We start from the raw sequence: 21337 nt of genomic DNA on the forward strand, positions 1-21337 counted from the left end.
ACTGGTAAATAAACCTGAAGACTAAATTCTGAGTTTCTGCATGTTCTTTGTCTACAGTGATCCCCTTCACCCTTCAACCCACACAGACCATGGCTTGTATTATGTGATTTACCACACTAACAAATAGCAAGATTCATGCCCTTAATAACAGCATCACCCAAAGGTAGAATTCTACAAGATTGCAAACTGTTAACAGCTCTCTAGCCCCTTGAATATTGATCGGGGGAAAGAAATTGTAACAGCAACAGACTTAGACACAGCCCAAACTTCTAGCCATGCATCTAAAACAAAAAGGTACTGGCACAATACCTTTTAAGGAGGGGGGGAAAATCTTCATTTATAACTAAACAAACCCATGCAAACCAATCTGCCTATCATTTCAAAGTTTAATCAATCTCTAAAAACATGGAAAAGTCAAATTATGTATCATGGTCAGCATGCTGACTTCATGGAATTTCACAGAATTACGAGCATACATTTAAAAACTTTATTTAAAGTTAGTTTCAAATGCTGAAGTCAAGCACCTACATTTTTGAGAAATACCAAACTGTTCAATAAAAGCATTCTTCAAAAAACAATGGAACTCTAAAAGCCATTTTCTTCATGAAAGTAACCATGAAAAAAAAATCACAAAAAATTGTAAGTGGCTAATTGGTTTTATCAAGTGAATTTTATACAAGCAGAAACAACATTCAGTCTCAATCTGTTCTGAAGCAGGCTGAATACAATGATATTCAATTTGCAATTCATTAAATGAAAATGCTATCACAAATTATTACACAATGACCAAAAAAACAACATCACTTCCATACTAATTAATATTCTCCCACTATCACTATATATTCATTTAGCCTTTCTTTGTGGCCCTGTTCTTACAGATGGCCCTGCAAAAGAAAGGTTTTGGTGCATGACAGAAGATAAACAAATCTGAGTTATTGCAAAATGAATGGTAAACCAAATCACACATTCAATTAACCATGACCAAAAACAGTTTGTCATTAAAGCTCACCAGATTAGAAACTGCATTTCAGTTGATTTAACAGCTACATGAATCTTCTGAAATACCCAGGGACCAGTTTTCTAAATGCACACAGAATATGATTCCAGTTCTGCTCAAATTAAGCAAGCCATCCTTGACCAGCAATTTCAAAAACCATGGATCCCAACTCTGGTATTTCAACACAGCACTCACACACAAACCTTGGTAAAAACAAACACTATTCTCAAAGCCTAATATACATGTGATCTTTTTAAAAGAAAGTAAACAGCCATACTCTGCATAACCTAGAGTTTTAAAAGAGGGTTTATAGAAAAAAATCCAATATTTATGGCAATCTGTATTTGGTGTGGCATTAATACACGGCAACATGGAAAGCCTCTCAGTTCTAAAGTGTTCAGTTTTTGAGTAAAACTTCCAGAAACAGCCTTCAGGGTTTCCTTTAGCATAGCAGCTATTTTTGAGGAATAAAACCAGTATTTTGTTAAGCTTGCATACTCAATATTGGAGTAAACAAGTAATTTACATGCCTTGCATAAAGTCAGTAAACTAGTTTTATCACCAGGATTTTTCATGAGTTTTTTCAGAGTATTTCAAAATCTACTTTTACTCTATTCTAACAGTTTGCATATAAAGTACAAACTTCTCCCACTCAAATGCTCAATTTATATTTCAATTACAGCTATTTTAATACCAAATATAACTACTTTCCCCACTGATCACTCAAATGATACAGTAACTAATATGATTGTTCTATATTTTTAAATTAACAGGTTTACTTTTATTACAATCAGTCTATACTTAAATATCTTACAGGCATATCTTCATCAACCAAGGAGTAAGAGTAAAAGAGTGGGGAATCACTGCTCTCTATATAAAGAAACCCCAAAAAGCCCATTTTTCTCTGCCAGTGCAGCACTATTCTATTTGGGAGACTGACTTGAGGCTATAATAGAAAAAGAACTCTTTCTGGTGTGTGCTCTCTCCCAGGCAGTTTGCCAGTAGTGCACTACCAGCAAACCTCTTTAAGGAGAGACAAGCCCTTAGTAGGAATTCCCCACAGGAACAAGCTTGCAACTTTGAACACGGAAAAAACATTTTCTTTCAAATAGGGACGATTAAGTACATCTTTTTGTAAGACCTTCTGGTCTGGACAACCAAAGAGCTCTCTCTTGCATTTAAAAAAAAAAAAAAAAAAAAAAAAAAAGTTGAAGCGTCATAATCTGAAATCTGTAACACCAAAATGCAGCTCTTCACATACCCTTATATTCCAATCAGATATTTTAAGATCCAGCTACTTCAATACAGATTAAGTTGTACTGGGACACACAAAACAAATTAAAGAGGAACAAGGACCTGACTGTGTCATTCCCATACGTCTACAAACGCAAAAGACCTTTCTGCCAGTTGGAAATTGCCACTCATCCTGGTGACAGCTTTTCTTTGGGAATGTCCCTCTTCCTACACCAGAATGAAATAAAATTTCCATTTCATTTACAGCTAGAGAGGGACTTGACACATGCAATTACATTCACCAGAAAAATTCAAGAGCTATGTCATATTACTGGGGTAAGAGCTTGCTGTGGGCTAAAGTGGGACTAAAATACTAACTCAGAATTTTCATCTGTTTTGCAGAAGTGTGCATTACAACACAAAGGGGAAAAAAAAAATCCTAAATTCAAAATCTGCATTGAAAAAAGACAAAGTAATCCATAATAATTAGGTAATGCATAGTACTGAAGTTTTGGCCTGACAGTAATATTAAACAAAAAATTGAAATTGGAAGATAGGAATGAGAACTAAATTACAGTATTTTTAATAATCCCCTTGCAGAAATGTCAACTATTGAGACATTCTTGCAAATGTGCAAAGGTTACTGATGCACTTTCTTTCACCTAATAACCATGAAATAACTGTATTATTAATTTTCAGAAAGATAAGACATGTTGTTCTTTTAGTTAAATATTTATTTCATGGGTTTTTGAACAAGAAAACGCATGTCAGGGTATCAATGTACATGAAAAATAGCAAAAAACATTATCAGAACTATCCCTCAGAGCATTTGCATATAGATAAAAAAACTGACCCAAGTCTCCTAATTTTAATGTGTGGGGATTTTTTTTTTCCCAAAATTTAGCCAATTACTTTCTCACAGGCCCCTCCTACTCATACATGCAAATACATTTCACTGACTTGAATCAATGCACAATATAAAATTCCTGTGGGGTATCTGTTACAATTAAATCCTATATTTTTGAATCTTTTTCAAATTAATGATATTTTCTCTTACAACAAATTAATCTGGTATCTTTAGTATGGGTAGCTTTGCTAAGTAGACATAAGTCATTATAATGTCTCCACCATGTTTTCCCAAGCAAAGTGAATTCTTTTCAGTAAAGTCCAAATTATCTTGCATTATTCCTCAAAAGTTTACTTGGGTGACTTTTATGCCAGCTAACAGGGACATTAGGAGAGTGCATTAGCTAAGAATCCAAAGATAGAAAAATATCAGAAACACAGTATCAAGAAGTTATTTAGATTGGAAGATTATTCTAAGTGAGTGGAAAGAGAGCCAGGCCTTAAAGACCCTTGAGCTGAAAAAGTAAACATGGCAAAGACAGTAGATAAACACAGAAATCCTTCTAAGATACAACACTGAACACTCAGCAATTAAACAAAAAAAATCTTTAGAATTATTTACGAAATGAGATTAAAAATTATAGAATTTTACAACAATATTTTCAGATAACCTCCTTATAAAGGACAACTGGGTGCGAGGTAAAAACCAACCACCCTTTCAATGGCTGGATTAATTAGTCATGTGGCCCCAGAAGTGAATGAGTCATCAGTTGCTAATGAGATAAGGACAGGAAGCCTGACACCTCCAAGTCAAGAGTTCAGCCGGTTCTTCTCAGGGTACTCTCCTGCTGTGCCCTAGATCGGAGGCACAACACTGGCTTTCCTCCTGCTGAAGGGACTCGGAGAGCCTCGGAAAGCTACTTAGAGAGGAAATCTTCGCCTGAAAGTAGGACACAAACATTTCCTTTCTCTAGCAGCGTCCCCCACGGCGCTGCCAGCCGCAGCCCCTGGGATGAAGAAGCACCCGGGACCTTCAGCCCTGCCCCGCTCTGCCAGCGCAGCCGGAGACAGCCTTGAGCACCGAGCCGCACTCGGACAAGGCTGGAGAATCCTGTTATCAGGGGTACAGAGGCTTCATGAACATTAGGGACCTTCTGTGCACTACAGGCAAGTTCTTTACTCGCGGGACTTTGCCGATTTGCTGTAATTTACACAGCTGGGTCTCCCACCCGACTCCGCTCAAGCAGAACAGTGTCACCACACAAACCGTGGGGGTCTAGTCACAAGAGATGCAGTGCAACCAAAGATTCAACTCGAACTTCAGGGGAGTCATTTTCAGCAACTCTGGATGGATGGATGCCTTCTGGTTGTTCATATTTACTTATTAAATGGGAAATTAAAAGAATAATCAGCAATGTCTTGACCGTGGCCAAAATCCATTGTGTTGTGCTGATCTGCCTGCACATGATAAAGAAAGAAGCCTAGGGCAGGTTGGGCAATAAGAAAGGCAGCAGGAGGCAAAGCACAGAACAGAACATGGGACACCAGGAAGACAAATTGAGGTGGGAGAAGATAGAGAAAAGCACACTGCACAAGAGGACAAACAGAAGTGAACACACAGAGGGAAGCCAGAGGGTAGAGGCAAAAGATAACAAGAAAGAAATGAGTGGGAAGTTAAAGGCAAGAGACATGAAGGGAAACAACTGACCGCAGGTGAGGAAAAAAGGGAAAAGCCAGAAATAGAAATAAAATATACATACAGGAAGTCCTTTCTGCTAGAAACTGCTTCTTATCAAGCTCAGACAAGAAACACTTTCAAAAAGAAGAGCTCAATCAAGCATGGAAGTTCAGATCATCTGAAACTTCTTAAGGCAGATGAAAGAAACTACCTTAAAATACAAAGCAGGATTTCATCCCAAAGTACATTGCTCCTGCTCTGCTTTAACAGAAAACTTCTCAGTTCCATAGTAGTTTCACTCATCTACTTGGAGAAGAACAGGGCTCACTTGTGTCAGTATATTCAATATTAGGGACTAATTCTTAATGAAGTAGAATTCTGGCTTAAGTTCATCACTCTGTACTGCAGTCCATGCAATACACACAGCCATGAGAGAACTACTCCTGTTAAAATACAGAAAAGAGGATCCCTTCCTCCTGCCTCTCCTGGCACACAAAGACACATCAAGGTGTTTTAGACAAAGGATTACACAAAATTTCCCATAGAACACAGAACTGTAACACTTGGCAAGTGGTCAAGCACAGCCCAGTCTGAATTTGATTCTGACTTCTGCTTTAACTGCATTATTTTCTATCACTCACTACTCACACCTCTTCCCTGACAGAGGGTATGACCATGAATCCACTGAGCAAGGAGGTAACTGTAGTGCACCCTTGAACCCAGAGACGGCAAAAAAGCCAAACACAAAACAGAACTTGTGCATTCAGAACACAAAAAGACATAAAAAAAAAAAAAGAAAGATACTCTTATTTCTACAACATCATTGCTTATTATTACCATCTGCTTAATTCAGTCACCAATATACTGAAAAAACATTTTCTTGCTTCCCTAAATTATCATAAATATCACCCAGCATGCTGCTGGCTCTGTCACAAAAACATCAGTAATCACACCTTGCAAATCAAAGACAAGTGACCAGCATTGAAACACACAGCTAAACCATCCTTGCACCATCAGTTTTCTATAAGCTACTGTTCCAAAAGGAAGGGTTTGGAACCCTCTCACAGACCTTTATCTTAAGATATTTAGGATTAAAGATACTCGTTCCCAAGAATAAATTATACCCAAGATACTTATGTAGTATTACTTTTCAAGATAGGCTGTATGCATCCATTTGATTTACTATTCCTCTTAAGACACATATTCCCGTTTCTTAAAATGTTTTTTATATATTTGGTTATAAAATTTATTTTGCCATTACTACTGCAACAAATAAGTGACTTTGTGTTGGTTAGGCACCACACATGGCAGCATTAATGAGAAAGGGAGAGCATGGCTCACTCACAACCAGAGTTTGGGTGGTTGACACAGGGTCACTGTTTCACTGGCTCAGCCACAGGCAAGGACAGACTCAGAAACCCTCTCAGGTTTCTTTTACAAGTCTTGGAAGCACCATCACACAGACTCTGCCTTCTGACCTCCCACCACAGAGAGGAGTGAACACCCGCTCTGCACATACATCCTTGCTCTGAGGTAGCCACTGCAAACTTTCCAAGTCATAAAGGATGAACACTTGGCCTGCTCAAATTCTCACATATTTACCTTCTCATGAGCCCAACCAAAACTGGACAAGTTTACATTTCTAGCTCCCACTTACCAGTGTTCCACTGTTTTTAATGAGGCTGATAACAAATTATGTCTATTTCGTATTCACAGGAAAACCCCACATTACAAATACTTCATTTTTCTGTTCACAAATTAAAAAAAAAAAAAAGCCAGTTCATAGCTGATGGAAAGCAAATCATCTGTTCAATTCAGTGTACCAACACTGAGAGAACTAAGCTAGATATAATAACCATATGCAAACTACAATTTCTGAAGAGGAATTTGAATTAGAGCCAAAGTGGGGTCTCCTAGCAAGACCAAAGTGCCAGGCTCAGGTCAGGCACCCATGTCTGCATGCCAAAATCCTGCCAAACCTATAAGGTTCAATGATGATTCAGATTTGGTCTATTCACAAACCAGACAAAAGCTCTGAACATTTTCAACAGAATAATCCCTACTCCCAGTGTAAGACCGTCCCCTCTCCAACATTTATTGACACAAGCACCTCAAGCAGGAGGAAACAGAATTCAGTTTTTCCCAAGCAAGCCTGAAGATTTCTCACTCAGCTCTTCTACTGTATTCCCTCATGGTGCACTTGGATCCACACTAACCAAGGGAAATTGTCAGTGAAAGACCAGAGGAGAGACATGAACCCAGACCACTGGGTAACACATTTCATGGTGGAGAACCTCAATCATAGGAAAAGCCAATGCTGCTCATTCCAGAACTATTTCTTTTATTGGATTGAACACACAAGATGTGTCTGCGAGCTCCGTTATTGAATTTAAATCTGTCCCAGCAGCTCAAAGTACATTGCCTTTATAAATTCTGTTCTTTAAGCAAACTTAGTGGACTGACTCAACTTCAGGATAAACACGATGCAAATTGAAATGAGAATTTGAGATCACTTAATGGCCAAATAAACTTTATATACATATAACTGGAGGGGTTCAAGAGCCCTTCTACTTAAAATAGATAAGGTTTAAGAATTTCTTACTAAAAGAAAAAAAACCACACCTATTATTATTCCTTAGACTAGCCTGGCCACATCAAATAACAAAAGATAAATCATCAGGGATGAAAATGTCCATTGTCTTTCTAAACATTAGCACATTGTAGAAATTGGGTCAGAAACACCAGACAGTAACCTAACAAAACTAATGCCAGAAACGTTTTTCAAAATGATTAGCCTCTGACACAAGTAACTACCTTACCCTTTCCATGTATTGCTTTCTGAAATTAGTTATTAGCAGATCTCAGGGTGGACTGACAGCTATGGAGATTTTTGCCCTCAATTTCTCAGGGGAAAAAAAGAAAGCCCATTGGTTGGCTGGATACACATCTGCATAATTCTTTCTTTACACTGGCCTGAATTATTCTGCCTTTCATCAGCAATTTTTATTGTCCATATTTTTTTAAAACTGAAATTAAGTAAAAAGTCATCTGGACAAAATAATAACTTTTAGAAAAATAAATATATACACACCACAAATTACAGGAACATGTTCATAAAATAGAAGACCTCATATCAACTCTAATTTTCCAGATAAATTAATACAAAATTATCTACTTCTTGGTACCCAGTTATTTATTTCATGAGTTTCCTTTCCCATCCAAAGAGTCATATGCAGATTATGAGTACACAAGACCACTCCACTATTTCAAGATAGTTTAATATAAATAACAAAATCATTGCAATGAAATTCAATATTACCCTTGAGTGACAGCCTTTGTAAGTTTTAGAGATTTTAAAAATTAGTTTCCATTTTATCTTTTTAAGTAGAACCCTAGTATACTATTTTCAACCAAAGAAATACATCTCTACACATCACTTACTGCAATATCATCCCTTTTTTGAAAGATCATTCATACCAGCAATGACCGCTTTGAAAATTCACATTGATGTTCCTATCACTTTAAAATTATTAATGCAAAAATTTCCCACCATCCTCATTAAAAATTAAAATACCCAATAAAATAAACAGCCAAATAACATCATTAAAAACTGCAAACAGAGGAGACGAGTACCCTAGGAAAGGTAGTAAACCTTCAAGTCTGAAACAAGTGTCAGAAACAGTAACAGCTAGTAAATATATCTAATCAATATAAGCAATAGAAACAAATTAAAATTTTATTCCACACAAATATATGGACACATACAGCATATTAATGCACATTTCTCTCTAAAGAATTTTACTGATAAAAAACCTCATTTTGAACACATGACAAAGTAACAATACTGGAGGGGGGAAAAAAACACAAAGCAATTCCATATACATTTTTTTATATCATTATATACAAATTCCTTTAATGAAATTACCTGTATTTGGTGCAGTTTCAAATACTAGCAGTTTATCATGTTAAAAGCACAGCAAACAAACACAAAATAAAAATTCAATAGTACTTACCAAATTATGATTAGTTGAATTTGAATCATCTTCTGGGAATGGGATGTAAACAGCTAAGGCCACACAATTGGCAAAAATAGACAGTAGTATAAATATGTCAAATGGTCTGGAAAATCTTGTTAAGGAACTCATGACTTATAAGTATCTGCAAACTTTTAAGTTTAGCTCTCCTTTCATCATCAACAATGGTAAAACAAGCCTTTGCTTTAAGGCAATCTTTTGACTGATAACTCTGACAAACACTCCATCACCTTTAGTTATAGCACTATATATACCATATTATTTTCCATCACAATGATCCTTCAACGTCCTCTTCCTTTTGAAAAGAGTGAAAACTATTACTCATGCTGTCACAGAGCACTTTACATTAAATTCCAAAGATGAATATAATTATCCACTCTTAAATCAACATGCAAGTCATCATAATGGGCAAGGAATAATCATGGAGTTGTTCTGTCCTCATAGAAAGGTCTCAAATATACCAAATGAGGAAAACCATTGGAAATACAGTAGGATATGAGAAAGATTCCCAGAAAACCACAACTGTTCTCTTACAGGAGAACTAGACAATCAACACAGGAAAGTTCTGAGCCACTCCATGCCTCTGACAGTTGTATTCCTGAATCCTGGCCTTGGCCAAGACAGATGAAAGTTTAGGTGAGTTGAGTAGAAAATACTCAAGCAGGCTTGGCAGCCACAGAAAGAGAGACTACAGACTTCCACCCTGACAACAGCATGGACTGCAGCTCTGCTTTCTATGCTAGGGCTGGACAACAGCAGTGGGAACCAGGAGATCTCTTCTGTCTTCCAGAAAAAAAATTCTTCCTTTTCTTAAAATTCATGTGTATGAAGTTCATCCTTCAGTTTGTCATCAATTTTCTTTTTTCACGAGGTATTTTACTATTCTCAATGACCAGAAACATAGAAACAAGATGAAGCTATCTGGAAGTCTGGAAAATGAGTACTTGGACTGCAACTACAACTTTTGGCATCCTTTGATGCACAACTTCTGGATATGTTTCCATAAAAGTTCAATAAAAGACTGGGGGAAGAGAACTAATTAGATTCAAAAGCATATTTTTGCCAGTTTAAAAAGTTCCCTGGGAAAAAAAAAAAAAAAAAAAGTCCTACAAAGTCCTATAGGATGTGTTAAATTTTGTTTGCTGGCCTATTAAAAGTTCGTCACCTTGAGGGCCACTTTTACGTCTACAAAGCAGAACAACATGAACAGCTGCTACAAAATAAAGTTACAACAGCATTTTCCAGACTGGAGTGAGCAATTGATACCATCACAAGACTGACAATCTTGTTTTATGATGTGGTGCTGCTGGGACAAGTTCTCGCTGAGTTATTCCACTCCAGATCCATAGTAATTTCATTTACCTGACCTTAGCCAAGGAGAGGCCAATTTACTGAAATTAGTTGGACTTCTACCAGTTTAAATGAAAGAAGAAGCCATTTCAGTATCTTTAATTTGCAATTGAATTTTGTACAAAGAACTGAGAAACACCAACCCTATAAATGAGTAACAGCTCTTATTGCCAGGTTGGCTGTTCTGTTTATAGTAACAAATTGAGTTTTACTTTGGTAATCTACTGTCTTGAACAGCTGTTTCCCATTACAGGGATGTTGCCATGGCTAATAGGCTAACATTTTTCTCCTTGTACCCCAGCAAAACTATTTTCTATTTCAAAGCTTTACTTGGTAATTAAATAAAATACCAAACCAACACGCTATCCATTCTGCCAGGGAAATGCACATATTTCCACATCGTAACCAGTGAAATAAAGGAAAAGCCATTCTTCCCATCACACAGGTCACCATGTGTACAAGGCAGTGTCTCTCATCTCCCATCTAGATGTACATCCAAATACTTTTGGTGGTAGACATAAGTTGTACAAGCTCAGAAGATTATTATATTTCAGACACTTGTGTGTACTTCGAACATTTCCTTGGCTTAAGTAAAAATCTTCCCTGCTTTTAGTACCGAGAAAACAATCTTTTTAAAAAGATTTCTACATCTGACTCATTTACCCTAATGGCAGTACCCCAAGTTGCAATATGGAAGATATAGGTTTGACATATTTGGCCATCTCCCTAACGCTGGATGGCTAAATACAGTCTCATCCATTCTTCCTTATTTGGAAAGGCAAAAAATGCAATGCAGAGATTTGCTGGAATGTGATGTTAGCTTGAAAATGTTCCCCCAACTTCTCCCAGAAAAAAGGAACAGCTATGAGTTTGCCTCTGACTTTGAGCTACCTACTTCAGTAAATTATATTCTGTGTCAACATGACACAAGAGACTATCTTTAACAGCAACTGAAGCCAAATTAACTCCCATTGACATTAATGACAGTTACCCACACATACAAGTGATGTAACATGCAAGTTGTGATGTTCTAAGAGATCCTGTAAAACAATCCCTTTATATGATAAGAAAACGTAAAAAAAATAATTTATAAAGCAAACTACAAAAAAGGATACTTCCATTCTACTAGACTAATGCAGGCTCTTCGTATTGGATTGTTGAGGGATAAACAGAAAAGGGCACGGGGTGGCCGACTATTGGACGTATTACCCTGTTTTTTGCTCTTGGCATATTGCTGGCGTTTTCTTTGGGACAGAGATCCTACAGGCTGGGTTGTGGTGGTACTCATGTTTTGGGCAGCCTTTGCTTGTCTAGCAGCATCGATTGCAGCTTGCCAAGATAGAACAGTTTGCTTGGATGGTGCTGAACTGTTTGACTGAATAGCTGGTCCGTCACCAGGGAGAGGAATCCTGGTGCTACTTGCATAGTTCACCTCTGTGGGACAAAAGAAAAAAGTACTTGGTTATAATTGCTTTACACTGAAATAGGTCCAATCCAAAAAGATTGTTCTAAGACCTCCTGGCAGTGGGATGTTTCCATTACCCACACAGATACATATGCATACACTTGTGCTGTGGTATACGCAACTCAACCATAGAAAATGTGCTCAAGAATCAGTTTTACAACTTCAAGATTGATGTAAATATTGAGACACAAGCACTTTCATTTTGATTCTTCCACTTACAATGTCTTTTTCTAGCTGGATGGAATAAGTCGTGTTTATTCACTAAACCATACCTACCCTTTAAGATCAAGTTTGCCGTAGCACCTTTGCATTTACTACTCTCTACATTTATTTTGGTCAAAAGAATAGTCGTTAAAAATTCTTACACATTGTTCAATTAAGAATAAGCAACAAGGTAGAGGGGGAAGTTCTGTAAGCAAGTTAAATCTTGCCCTGCTTTGCATTCTCAAAGAAAAATGCGTGGATGCCTCCCACAAGTGAAGATCCAGTACTGTCTGTGATAAACACGTTCATAAAGCGCTGCCGTCTTGTGCACAAGGAATCACTACCACGACACCACTGTAAAAGGATAAACTCTGGTTCTGTACAAGGATGGTGTTTGGTTTTGCTTTTTCATGAGAATTTAAAAAATAAACTGCACCTTCCAAATAATAATCGAGTGCTCTTTATGCAGATGACAGCAAAGAGGCAAAACACCACCTCCTCGCAAGGATCTTTCCTCGCGAGCTCTTTGACTAGCGCAACAGTCTACTCCTACATGCACCTGTAGGAAGGAGAGGCTCCTGAGTGCGATTCAAAACTTGACGCCTGGGTGGGGGAAAAAAATGGAGGAACGGCACAATATACGTGCTGGGAATTCGGGCTGGAGATGACTGTGAAACGGATCTACCCAGGCAGGGGAGGAAAAAAAAATCTCTCCCCGTGAAGCAGCGGAGAGGCAGGGAAAGCACTGCCCTTCCGCTCCAGACGGGGGGCACAGACCACGGGAGCGCCGCGAACGCGCGGGGCCGCGGGCGAGGCCGGGGCCGGCCCCCGCTCCGGGGGCGCGGGAGCCCTAAGATGGCTCCCCGGGATGGCGGCGGGGAGTGGGGGGGTCACGGCGGGGCCCCCACGGAGCTGCCGCGGCGAGCAGCACCGGCGCGGCGAGCGCTGGCCAGCGGCGGCGCATCAACAGCTGGGTGACACGGGGGGCAGAGCCGCCGCGGGGGCAAAGGTGGCACATCCACCTCCAACATTTTCCCAAAGCATCCCTGCTTCCCCTCCCGCCCCCTCTTCTTTTTTTTTTTTTTCCTCCCCCAGATATAAATGCAATGGCACAGCCATCTCCCCCGCCTTCCGCCTGCCCTTCGGGATGCCATGAAACGTGGCTCGGCGCAAATAAACCACCCACCTACTCATCTATCTATATAGCCATCGTCTTTTTAAATGGATGCTTGAAAGGGAAACAAAGCCCGGGTGACTGCGTTCCTCGGGGGCAACACAAACTTGCTGCCGATTGAGGAGGGAGGAATCATTTATAAACAACAGCGGGGGCTGTGGCAGCGCCGGAGCCCGTCGGCGGAGCGGATTAGCGGCGCGGAGCCCCGCGTCTCGCCCCCGTGCGCCCCGCCGGGCAGGGGCCGAGCGCATCGCGCCCGCCGCCTGCCCCCGGCCCCGCCGCGCTCCCACCCGGCGCGGGGCAGCCCCGGAGCCGCAACTCCAGGCACGTTCAGCCCCGCTTACACACGCATGAGGCAAACGCAGCCCCAGCCGCGTCCGCCCGCAGCTGATATTAATGGCCCCGGGACAAGGGACAGACGCGCATAAATCCACTCGCACGTTGGTCACACGCCGAGGGCAGCGCCTCGTCCCGCCTTCGCCTCGTCCCCTGCCCTTCGCGGTCCCTCCTCGAACACAGCCGCTCATTCCTTTCCCATCCCAAACCGACCCCATCCTCAACCCCTTCCCTAATCCCCCCAATCCCCGACTCCCAAATCCCTCATAAATCCTCCCCCGCCCCCACCCTCCCCTCAGCCCCAAGCACGCCGCTGCCCTTGGTGGGCGCCCCGGCTCTTACCTTCAGGGTGCTGCTCGGGCTGCGGCTGCTGGTGCATTTTTCTCACTTTCTCCAGCGTGTGAGAGGAAAATGAAAAAAACAAAAAAGGGCAGAGACGCCCCCCAACCCCACCCCGAGCCAGGTGCGCGCTGCCCCTGCGCTACCCGCTACCCGACCCCCATGGTAGTGACTAGAGACGTGCGAGGGGCTGGTGCTGCTCCTCCTCCTCCTGCCGCTGCTGCTTCGCCGCTGCCAAATCCCTCAGAGTTTGGGCCAACATGACACTCACATCCGGGTGACACGGGATCTCTCCATCCCTAGCAACCCGGCGGCTGCTGCCGCCGCCGGCTCCCGGGTCCCCTCCTGCCGCTGCTGCCTGCTCCCCGGTCCCCCTCCTCCCGCCGCCGCCCGCTCCGCCTCGGCCCCCTCCTCCTGCCGCCGCCCGCCCGCTCGCAGCCCCCCTCCTCCCGCCGCCGCGGGCTTTAACTCCCTCGCTGCTGCTGCCGCCGTCACCGACACCTGCTGCTGCGGCCGGGCGGGGGCGCGGGGCCGCTCCCATCGCCCGGAGCTCCGGCTCCGCGCACAGACCCGCGCCCGCCGCCGCCTTAACCCCGTCACCGCCGCGCTGCTGCGGCCCGAGCCCCCGCCCCGACCTCGGCCCGCCGGGTCTCCGTGTCCCCGCGCTCCGGGCACCGCGTCCCCGCTCTTGGCGGCTCAAGGCTCTCCGGCCCCTCCGTCCCTGCCCTCACCTCCAGGAAAACTCCCGAGTTATCCCAGCGCCGAGCTCTCCGCTGACCTGTTGAAATGCTGACTTCAAGCTAACATAGGATCGTCAAAGTTTATCCAAGTAAATAAATTGACTTGGGGAAAAAAATCATTTTGGCGTTACCTTCCACTGTAGAACCCTCAAACGTTCATTTAGGTTTTGTCTCATTGGTGGTGAAGCTATCGTGCACTGATACACATACCTGGAGGGACCGTGTCCTGCTACCACGAAAGAGCAAACTCGGGACAACCACCTTCCCTTACGGCAAGGCAGTGCTTCAATCACAACAAAAAGTGATTAATTAAGTCCGGTAAAAATTATAGACATAAATTCCAATTTGAAACAAATCCTGATGCTTCAAAATCACAGGTTGTTTTCAATGCAATGAACGTTTCCCCATATTTTTAAAGAGTCTTTCAAGCCACAGTTAAACTCAGTGGGTGTGAACCCTTATCTTCGACAAAAAATGTTAAGAAAACTTTCCCATTAAACTATTTCTACTACATCTTTCCTCCACCACTTTTGTATTCATGTACCTACCCACTCTTTCATCCATTCTTCATCCACAGCTATCTCCATCTAATTAATAATAAATAACATCTACAGACAGTAATTAGAAGAAGAGCAATAAAACCTTGATAGTGCTGATATTCTCCAGGGATCCAGTAAAGAATGCCCAGCCAGCAGCTTTATAAGAAGCTCTCTGTTAGGTAGAGCTTATCCTTTTTGCCTTTACCGTTGTTAAATAAAGAATTATTTAAAAAAAAAAAAAATAGCAGCAAGGCTGACATAGGGAGCAGCCTTCCACATATGCTTCTTGACTTTGGGTTCAGAGCTTTCTCTTTTCTAATTTTCTGACCTGACTGGCCCAGCTGTTGCAGGTTTGCTTGATTTGGGAAGGCACCATTCCCTCTTCACAGGTGTCACTACAGTGCAGGTGTTTCCAGTTTAAACAGTCTTAACGTATTTAGGTACTTGCTTCACACGTCCAGAAATGAACTAGGACTTCTCAACAGTCAGATATTTAGGTGTCAAAATTGCTTGCTAGATTTTTCAAAAGTATCTAAATCAAGATTAGTTGCCTAACAACCACTGCAGGCACTGAAGAAGGCACCTCATGTGCTTAGCAGGAGTTGGTGCCTACCCCAAGTACCTAAGAAGTATCTTGGCAAAGCTGGACTCCAGCATCCAAATAATTTTTTTTATTAATAACTGGCTCATTAATTTAAGCACTGAGGCTCTATTGAGAAATTCACATCTGATAAGGCCTGGGTCTAACACAAACAAAAACATCCCACAAAAAATGGCTGCTTCCCTTGCAAATGTTTTCATAAATTTTCTGATCTTGGCCTCACCAATGTCTATTTTCTAAGCCTCAGTCCTTATAATGACCACAGCAAAATGTACTGAAAGTTACCAAATATGCCTCAAAATCAATAAAACCATGAAACAGAGAAAAAAAATCAGAGTTTATCCAAACTTGTAAGCATAGAGTTGAGCATATTTCAAAAGCTAACTGTTCCTTTATTGGTAGATCAAATTACCTCCTGTATTTTCAAATCAAAATTAGAGATAAAAATAAAATACAAGTCTGTTTAGAAACTTTTGAGAAAGTGTTCAGGAGCACTGATAGTCTTTAGTTACAAAAGTGCTAATTACTGAAGCCATCAATTCTTCTCTGAACAGCTGTTTTCCCTTCTTCTAGAAACTGGTGTCCAGTTATTTCTCTAAGATTGCTTCACTTTTCTGTCACTTTGACATTGGTTACTCACTCCTGAGTGAAATGGCCAGCATTCTGTGGATGTTTTAGAATATGTCCCAGCTACTATAACAAGTGATGGCATTTTGAAAAGAAATAACCATTGTCCAGAGAAGAAAGAAATATGGATGTTCCCATTGGTCATACCTCTGTGCCACACCATACTCAGTGTACTTCATTTAGAGGTTATAGATTGGTAGAGCAGGGAGTAGATACATTCAATATTATAATATATTTATTGCAGATTTCCAACTAAATTACCATCATTCCCCTCTTGATAACATTAACTGCTTCTCAGGGATTTATTCTCTGTAAGGGAAAGAGGCAAATGAAGAAACTGACTCTTAGGGACATCATAGGAGCAGAACCCATTAAGAATTTCGGGGTGCTGTGCAGAAGGATAATCCTGCTTAACCAAAACTTCAGGCACTATGAACTCATGGAGTGGAGCACAGCAATGCTGTGAAGGAGATCATTGCAGGAAGCAAAACCAAATCCAGTTGCAGTGCATGTGGGAGGAACTTACGTAACAAATACGTAATTTTATAAAAAATGGGAAGCTACAGAAGTAGCCTCATCCTTAACAAGGAAAGGATTTTCACTCATGCGGGTTAATCCATTATTAATTCTAATAGTCCAGCTGAAGTTATTACTATGCTAATATATACTAAACTATTACTATCCTTATTCATGGAGGGAATATTTTAAGGAAACATGGCTATGTTGCTAATAAGGATTTGCAGGATTAGTTCTTGTCCATCTTATGCATTTCCTTTTAATTTTGTATATATTTTTAGTTGCGGGCTCTCTTCTTGTCTAAAGACTTATATTTTCATTCTTCTCATCTGAAGTATTAAGAAGCTACAATTTGAATTTGAAGATCTAGTTCAAATTTTTATCTAAAAAATACCATGATGAAATTTAAATATATCCATATATTGTTTATGTCAGATCAGTGAATATAACAATACTGATGTCACTGTGAGTAAGGGTGACTCTTTAAAGAACTTAAAATAGCACATTGTTATTGAGGATGTAGTTTATACAGACAAATATAAAAAGTACAGACTTCTGAAAACCCATTAACTTGGATCTCAAAAGCAGATAAAAATGTACATAAATGGATTTAAAATACATTAATCCACTATAGGATAAAAATGATGAGAGGGAGGCTTGTTTGTCCATGTTATTTACCTTGTCCACACTTGAGATTTAATAGGTAAAAAGAACTTTTAAGAGGATATAACACTGAATATTTATATGTCCTCTATAAGAATAGTCTTTTATGGTTTTACATCATTGGGTTTTCTCATTAATTTGCATGAGCAAGGCATCCTGATACTAAGCATAATTTTATTTTCTTCTCTCTTATTTAGCCCTTAAAAAAAAAAAATCCAGATACAAGAAACCTACCACACTGAGGTCTTGCCATGTAATCATTTGCATATAAGCTCACCAGAAATACAGATTTTTGATAGGTGAATATAAATGAAGTAAGACTAGTTGAGTCTTGCTGGAGATTTAGCTCTACATTCTGTGAAAAAAAATCTCATTGTGAAAGCTTGTACAAAGACAGGGAGGGTAAGAGTGAGTGAGGGAGAAGAAGGGAAAGAAGGAGGGAAGGCAGCAGGATGCACAGATAATGTTCAATCCAATTGTTTGCCTGAACTGAACCTTCAAGTGTGTCTCAGATTGCTATGGATTAAAGAAATGGGTGATGCTTTCCAGTATTGCTTACCATTTCAACAAAAGTCCAATTTATTTTTTTCATCCCCTCTGCAGAACTTCATAGAATGGTACCCAGATAACAAGGAACAACTGCAAACATGGCTTTGAATTGAAATTTTCATTTATATATGTCTATAAAAGACAAATAGTCTGCAACTACATTTTTCATTATCTCTATATGCAAGAATAAACAGTGTAATCTGCTCCGAACACAATGAAATCTGTCAAATTTAAAATCCAGTTGGACTTTTTCAAAACAAATTGCTAAGAATGTAATGAAATGTGTTTTCCTGACTAATTAGATTCTTTGGCTTTGTGTGGCTTCAATTAGGGTGCTATTACTCAGCAACACAGTTTATATTCTTCCAGCAGTTCCCTCTTCTAGCTGCAGTTCTTCACTATTTTCAGTGTTTACCATATCTTTCCACTAACTTGCTTTGACTGAAAATACAGCTAATTAAAAGTTGCTGGATATTTTCCTGTTCTTTATCTCAAAGCTTCATTTCCTAGTCATCAAAAAGGAAAAAAGCATCCTCTCCTTGTTCCCTTCTGATCTACAGTCATGGATTGTCCTCACATTTTTCCCCGGGGATCCCCTGCTATTAATAAATTCTTTCCATTCCGTGTGTTATCCACCTTCCAGAGCTCTCGCATGCCTATGCCAGTCCCGCTCCTTTGGGGCCCAAATGATTTGGCTTTGGTGGGCACCAGACTGGGTTTCCAGCCAGAAATTATTTCCAGCTCTATTACTGTGCTAGCAAGGTGAATTGAAGTGGTGACAGCAGGACTACATCACCTTAAATTTAAAGTATCCATATTTAGGATAGAAAATATTTAAACTGTTGACTGCAGGAACACTTTTCAAACTGTCATTTAACTAGATTCAAAATTTTCTCTCAAGAGTTTCATCTCTATTTTTAGTGCTTGGTAGAATGATGATTTCACAGATGGGCAACATAGCCAGCTACCAAAAAAAAAAAATTCCACTACACATAATTGTGCTTGAAAATGTCACAGCGAAATGGATGGATGACTCACAGCATCAGCGCACGTGCCTCACGCAAACAAATAACTTTTATAAATACAAGCCACACTCCAGGTTTTTTCAGAATGTTCTGCTGGTGCCTTGTGATGGAGTTTCAAAACCCCGCACCGGAGGCTGGAAGACTACTAAAAATCGCGCAGACTTTAGACAAGCAAACACATTCGCGTGGGCGCCCGCACGGAGACGGCAGCAGGCGGGCAGCTGCGCCCGGGCGCGGGGCGGCTCCGCCCGCTCCAGCGGCAATTCCGGCCCGAGCCTCGCCCGCGGCCCGGGAGCGGCCCCGGCGCCGCAGCCCCGGGGGAGCGCCCCCGGGCTCGTCCCTGCGCTTCCTGCAAAGCCCTTTGAGTCCTCCTACGAGAGCCCAAATGAACCCTCTCAAATGTAAACCTGCTCTGCAGTTTTAATCCAACTCTCTCCGCCGCGCTACCTGGAAGTGTTTTTTGCCGGAATAAGTAAAATTTAGCGCTGTATGAAATATTTAACAAACTGACACAGATATTGGGGAATGTGTAAAAAATCACGTGTTTTAACATTTAGCAGAACACAGTGTGAAATCAAATTCTCAGGTTACTAACCAATTCTTCAGTCACTAAACATCACACGTTACCTGGGCTTCAAAAAATATTTCTCTCCTGGCAGATAGAGGAAACTTGAATTTAGCAAATTTCTCTGTAGAACCTCTCCCAAACTGACTTTAAACATTACTTTGAGAGACATTCCTTGTCATAAGAGAGCTACAGCTGCACGGTTGAGCACACCAAGGTCAAGAAATGTCCTACTTCATTCTGGGGCTGTGTCATGACACAGTTTCACATGATCCATTCGGCCTTTTGCAGGAGTACGTGCTATGCCATATGCGGGACAGCCAGCACTTACAGCCAGAAATGAAAGGTAAATACTTTCATATTTATCTTTTCAAACCATTAATTAATTTATGTGTTCAGCAATGGATATGACACAAAATGTATTTCAAACTTCTTTTGTTGGAAGGCAATTTGCTACTGTAACAAAAACACGCAGGATTTGCCCATACCTGTTTCACAACGAGTAGGTCTAAAAATAAGCACAAACTGGTTTTAAAGTAGGAATTAGCAATTGTAAGAAAGCTTTCTCTCCGTGCTAACTGGTACCTGCTGGGGAAATGCAGTCTCATGTCTCTTTGTTGCCATTGGCACCCCACACTGAAACAGGAACCACAGATAATGAGGAGATCACAGGCCTGTAGAATGAGGGGAGACACAGTAACTGCATTAGAGAATGGGGGAAGCAAATATACAACACTGCTGAAGAGGGACACAAGGCTACATTGCACATCTAGAGCAAGTGTTTAAGGTAATTTTCTTTAAAATCTGTCAGTCTTGCAAATAGATTCAATGAGCTGTATTACTCACAGGAGTAAAAGATTGCAGTTAAATAATTTAGAAAGTGTGGTGCAATCTCAATACTAAATGCTATGACAGTAATTTTTCAAGTGCCTCACCAGGTAGAGCAGAGACTGTCATGCAAAGGTTCCATCTTTAGTTTAACATAAACACCTGGAATAAATGATCAGTCTTTGTTTTTATGAGAATCTAAACACATGTATGAGTTATGCATTATTCAAAAATTCCTTTCCCTGTCTCTCCAAATGCTGTAGGATGTCCAGATTTCTGCCCTACCAAGAAGATTTCTTCCTGGCTTTATGGTGACATTCAACAGAACACAGGACCATGTTAGGTCAAACCTCTCACAACGGTGCTTTCACTGGAGTTCAAAGAGCTTGAGAGGACAAAAGCATAAATGAGGAAGCAAAGTAAATATCCCATCATATCATAAGACTTTACTGTGTAACTCTTGACAACACAAAGACCAGCTTAATAGACTAGGGAAACAAATCCCTATAGAAAAGCACTGAGGGATCACGTTTGTAGTAGACAAGGCAACAGAGGAGCCTTCAATCAGTAACAGAGGAGATGCAAATAAAATTCCTTCAGCACACTACAGACTCTCTGTTTATGTGTTTCAGTTAGCAGGTGCAATTACCAAAAGGAGCTTGTGAAATGCACTTGGTCACTTAGAGGATTTGGGGATTTTTCTGTCATCAGAGACATCACTGCCCAAGCACATCAAATGAGGATGTGCTGTGATGTGTTTAATTCCATGGAAATATTCCAGGTTTGCATCATATTAATATTTCTAAAACAACTAACAAATTCTGTCACACTTTTGCTTTCTTCTGCATGCCCTTGAAGCTAATTGAAAATCAGCAAGTGCAGCCAAATCTCAGTATTTTATAATCACCTGCCTCACACAGTTGGCATGTTGACACAGTTCACTTACAGCTTTGAACTTATGTGTAAGGCTCCTTTCAGTGGCTGTGGAACTGGTGTCTCAAGGCAGGGTGCCACTTCCCAGGGAAGGG

The 21337-nt window shown here is 40.8% G+C and overlaps 1 protein-coding gene and 1 long non-coding RNA gene across 19 annotated transcripts in view; one reads left to right on the plus strand and one right to left on the minus strand.

Moving 5' to 3' along the window:
- The window catches only part of CACNA1D (calcium voltage-gated channel subunit alpha1 D), a 167688-nt gene extending 153619 nt beyond the window's left edge, over positions 1–14069 (minus strand). For 9 of the 18 annotated variants that reach the window (XM_085590085.1, XM_021533027.4, XM_085590077.1 and 6 more), the window contains exons 1-3: positions 13660–14068; positions 11254–11572; positions 8768–8873 (exon numbers count right to left, since the gene is read on the minus strand). Coding sequence is in view for 17 of the 18 variants with exons in the window: in XM_021533027.4 (XP_021388702.3) it covers positions 8768–8873; positions 11254–11572; positions 13660–13696 (462 nt within the window). In the remaining variant the exon portion in view is untranslated. Of the gene's footprint in view, positions 1–8767; positions 8874–11253; positions 11573–13659 lie in introns of all 18 variants that reach the window. The other 9 variants (XM_085590080.1, XM_085590083.1, XM_021533055.4 and 6 more) reach the window with 2 other exon arrangements.
- A 5165-nt stretch (positions 14070–19234) lies between these two features.
- Positions 19235–20913, plus strand: LOC146766254 (uncharacterized). The gene is made up of 2 exons (XR_014958063.1): positions 19235–19827; positions 20573–20913. It is a non-coding gene; the product is annotated as an uncharacterized LOC146766254 (long non-coding RNA).
- Positions 20914–21337: the final 424 nt, after the last annotated feature.

This window comes from Lonchura striata, chromosome 12, assembly GCF_050655825.1.
Source record: "Lonchura striata isolate lonStrDom1 chromosome 12, ASM5065582v1, whole genome shotgun sequence".
Taxonomy (NCBI): Eukaryota; Metazoa; Chordata; class Aves; order Passeriformes; family Estrildidae; genus Lonchura; species Lonchura striata.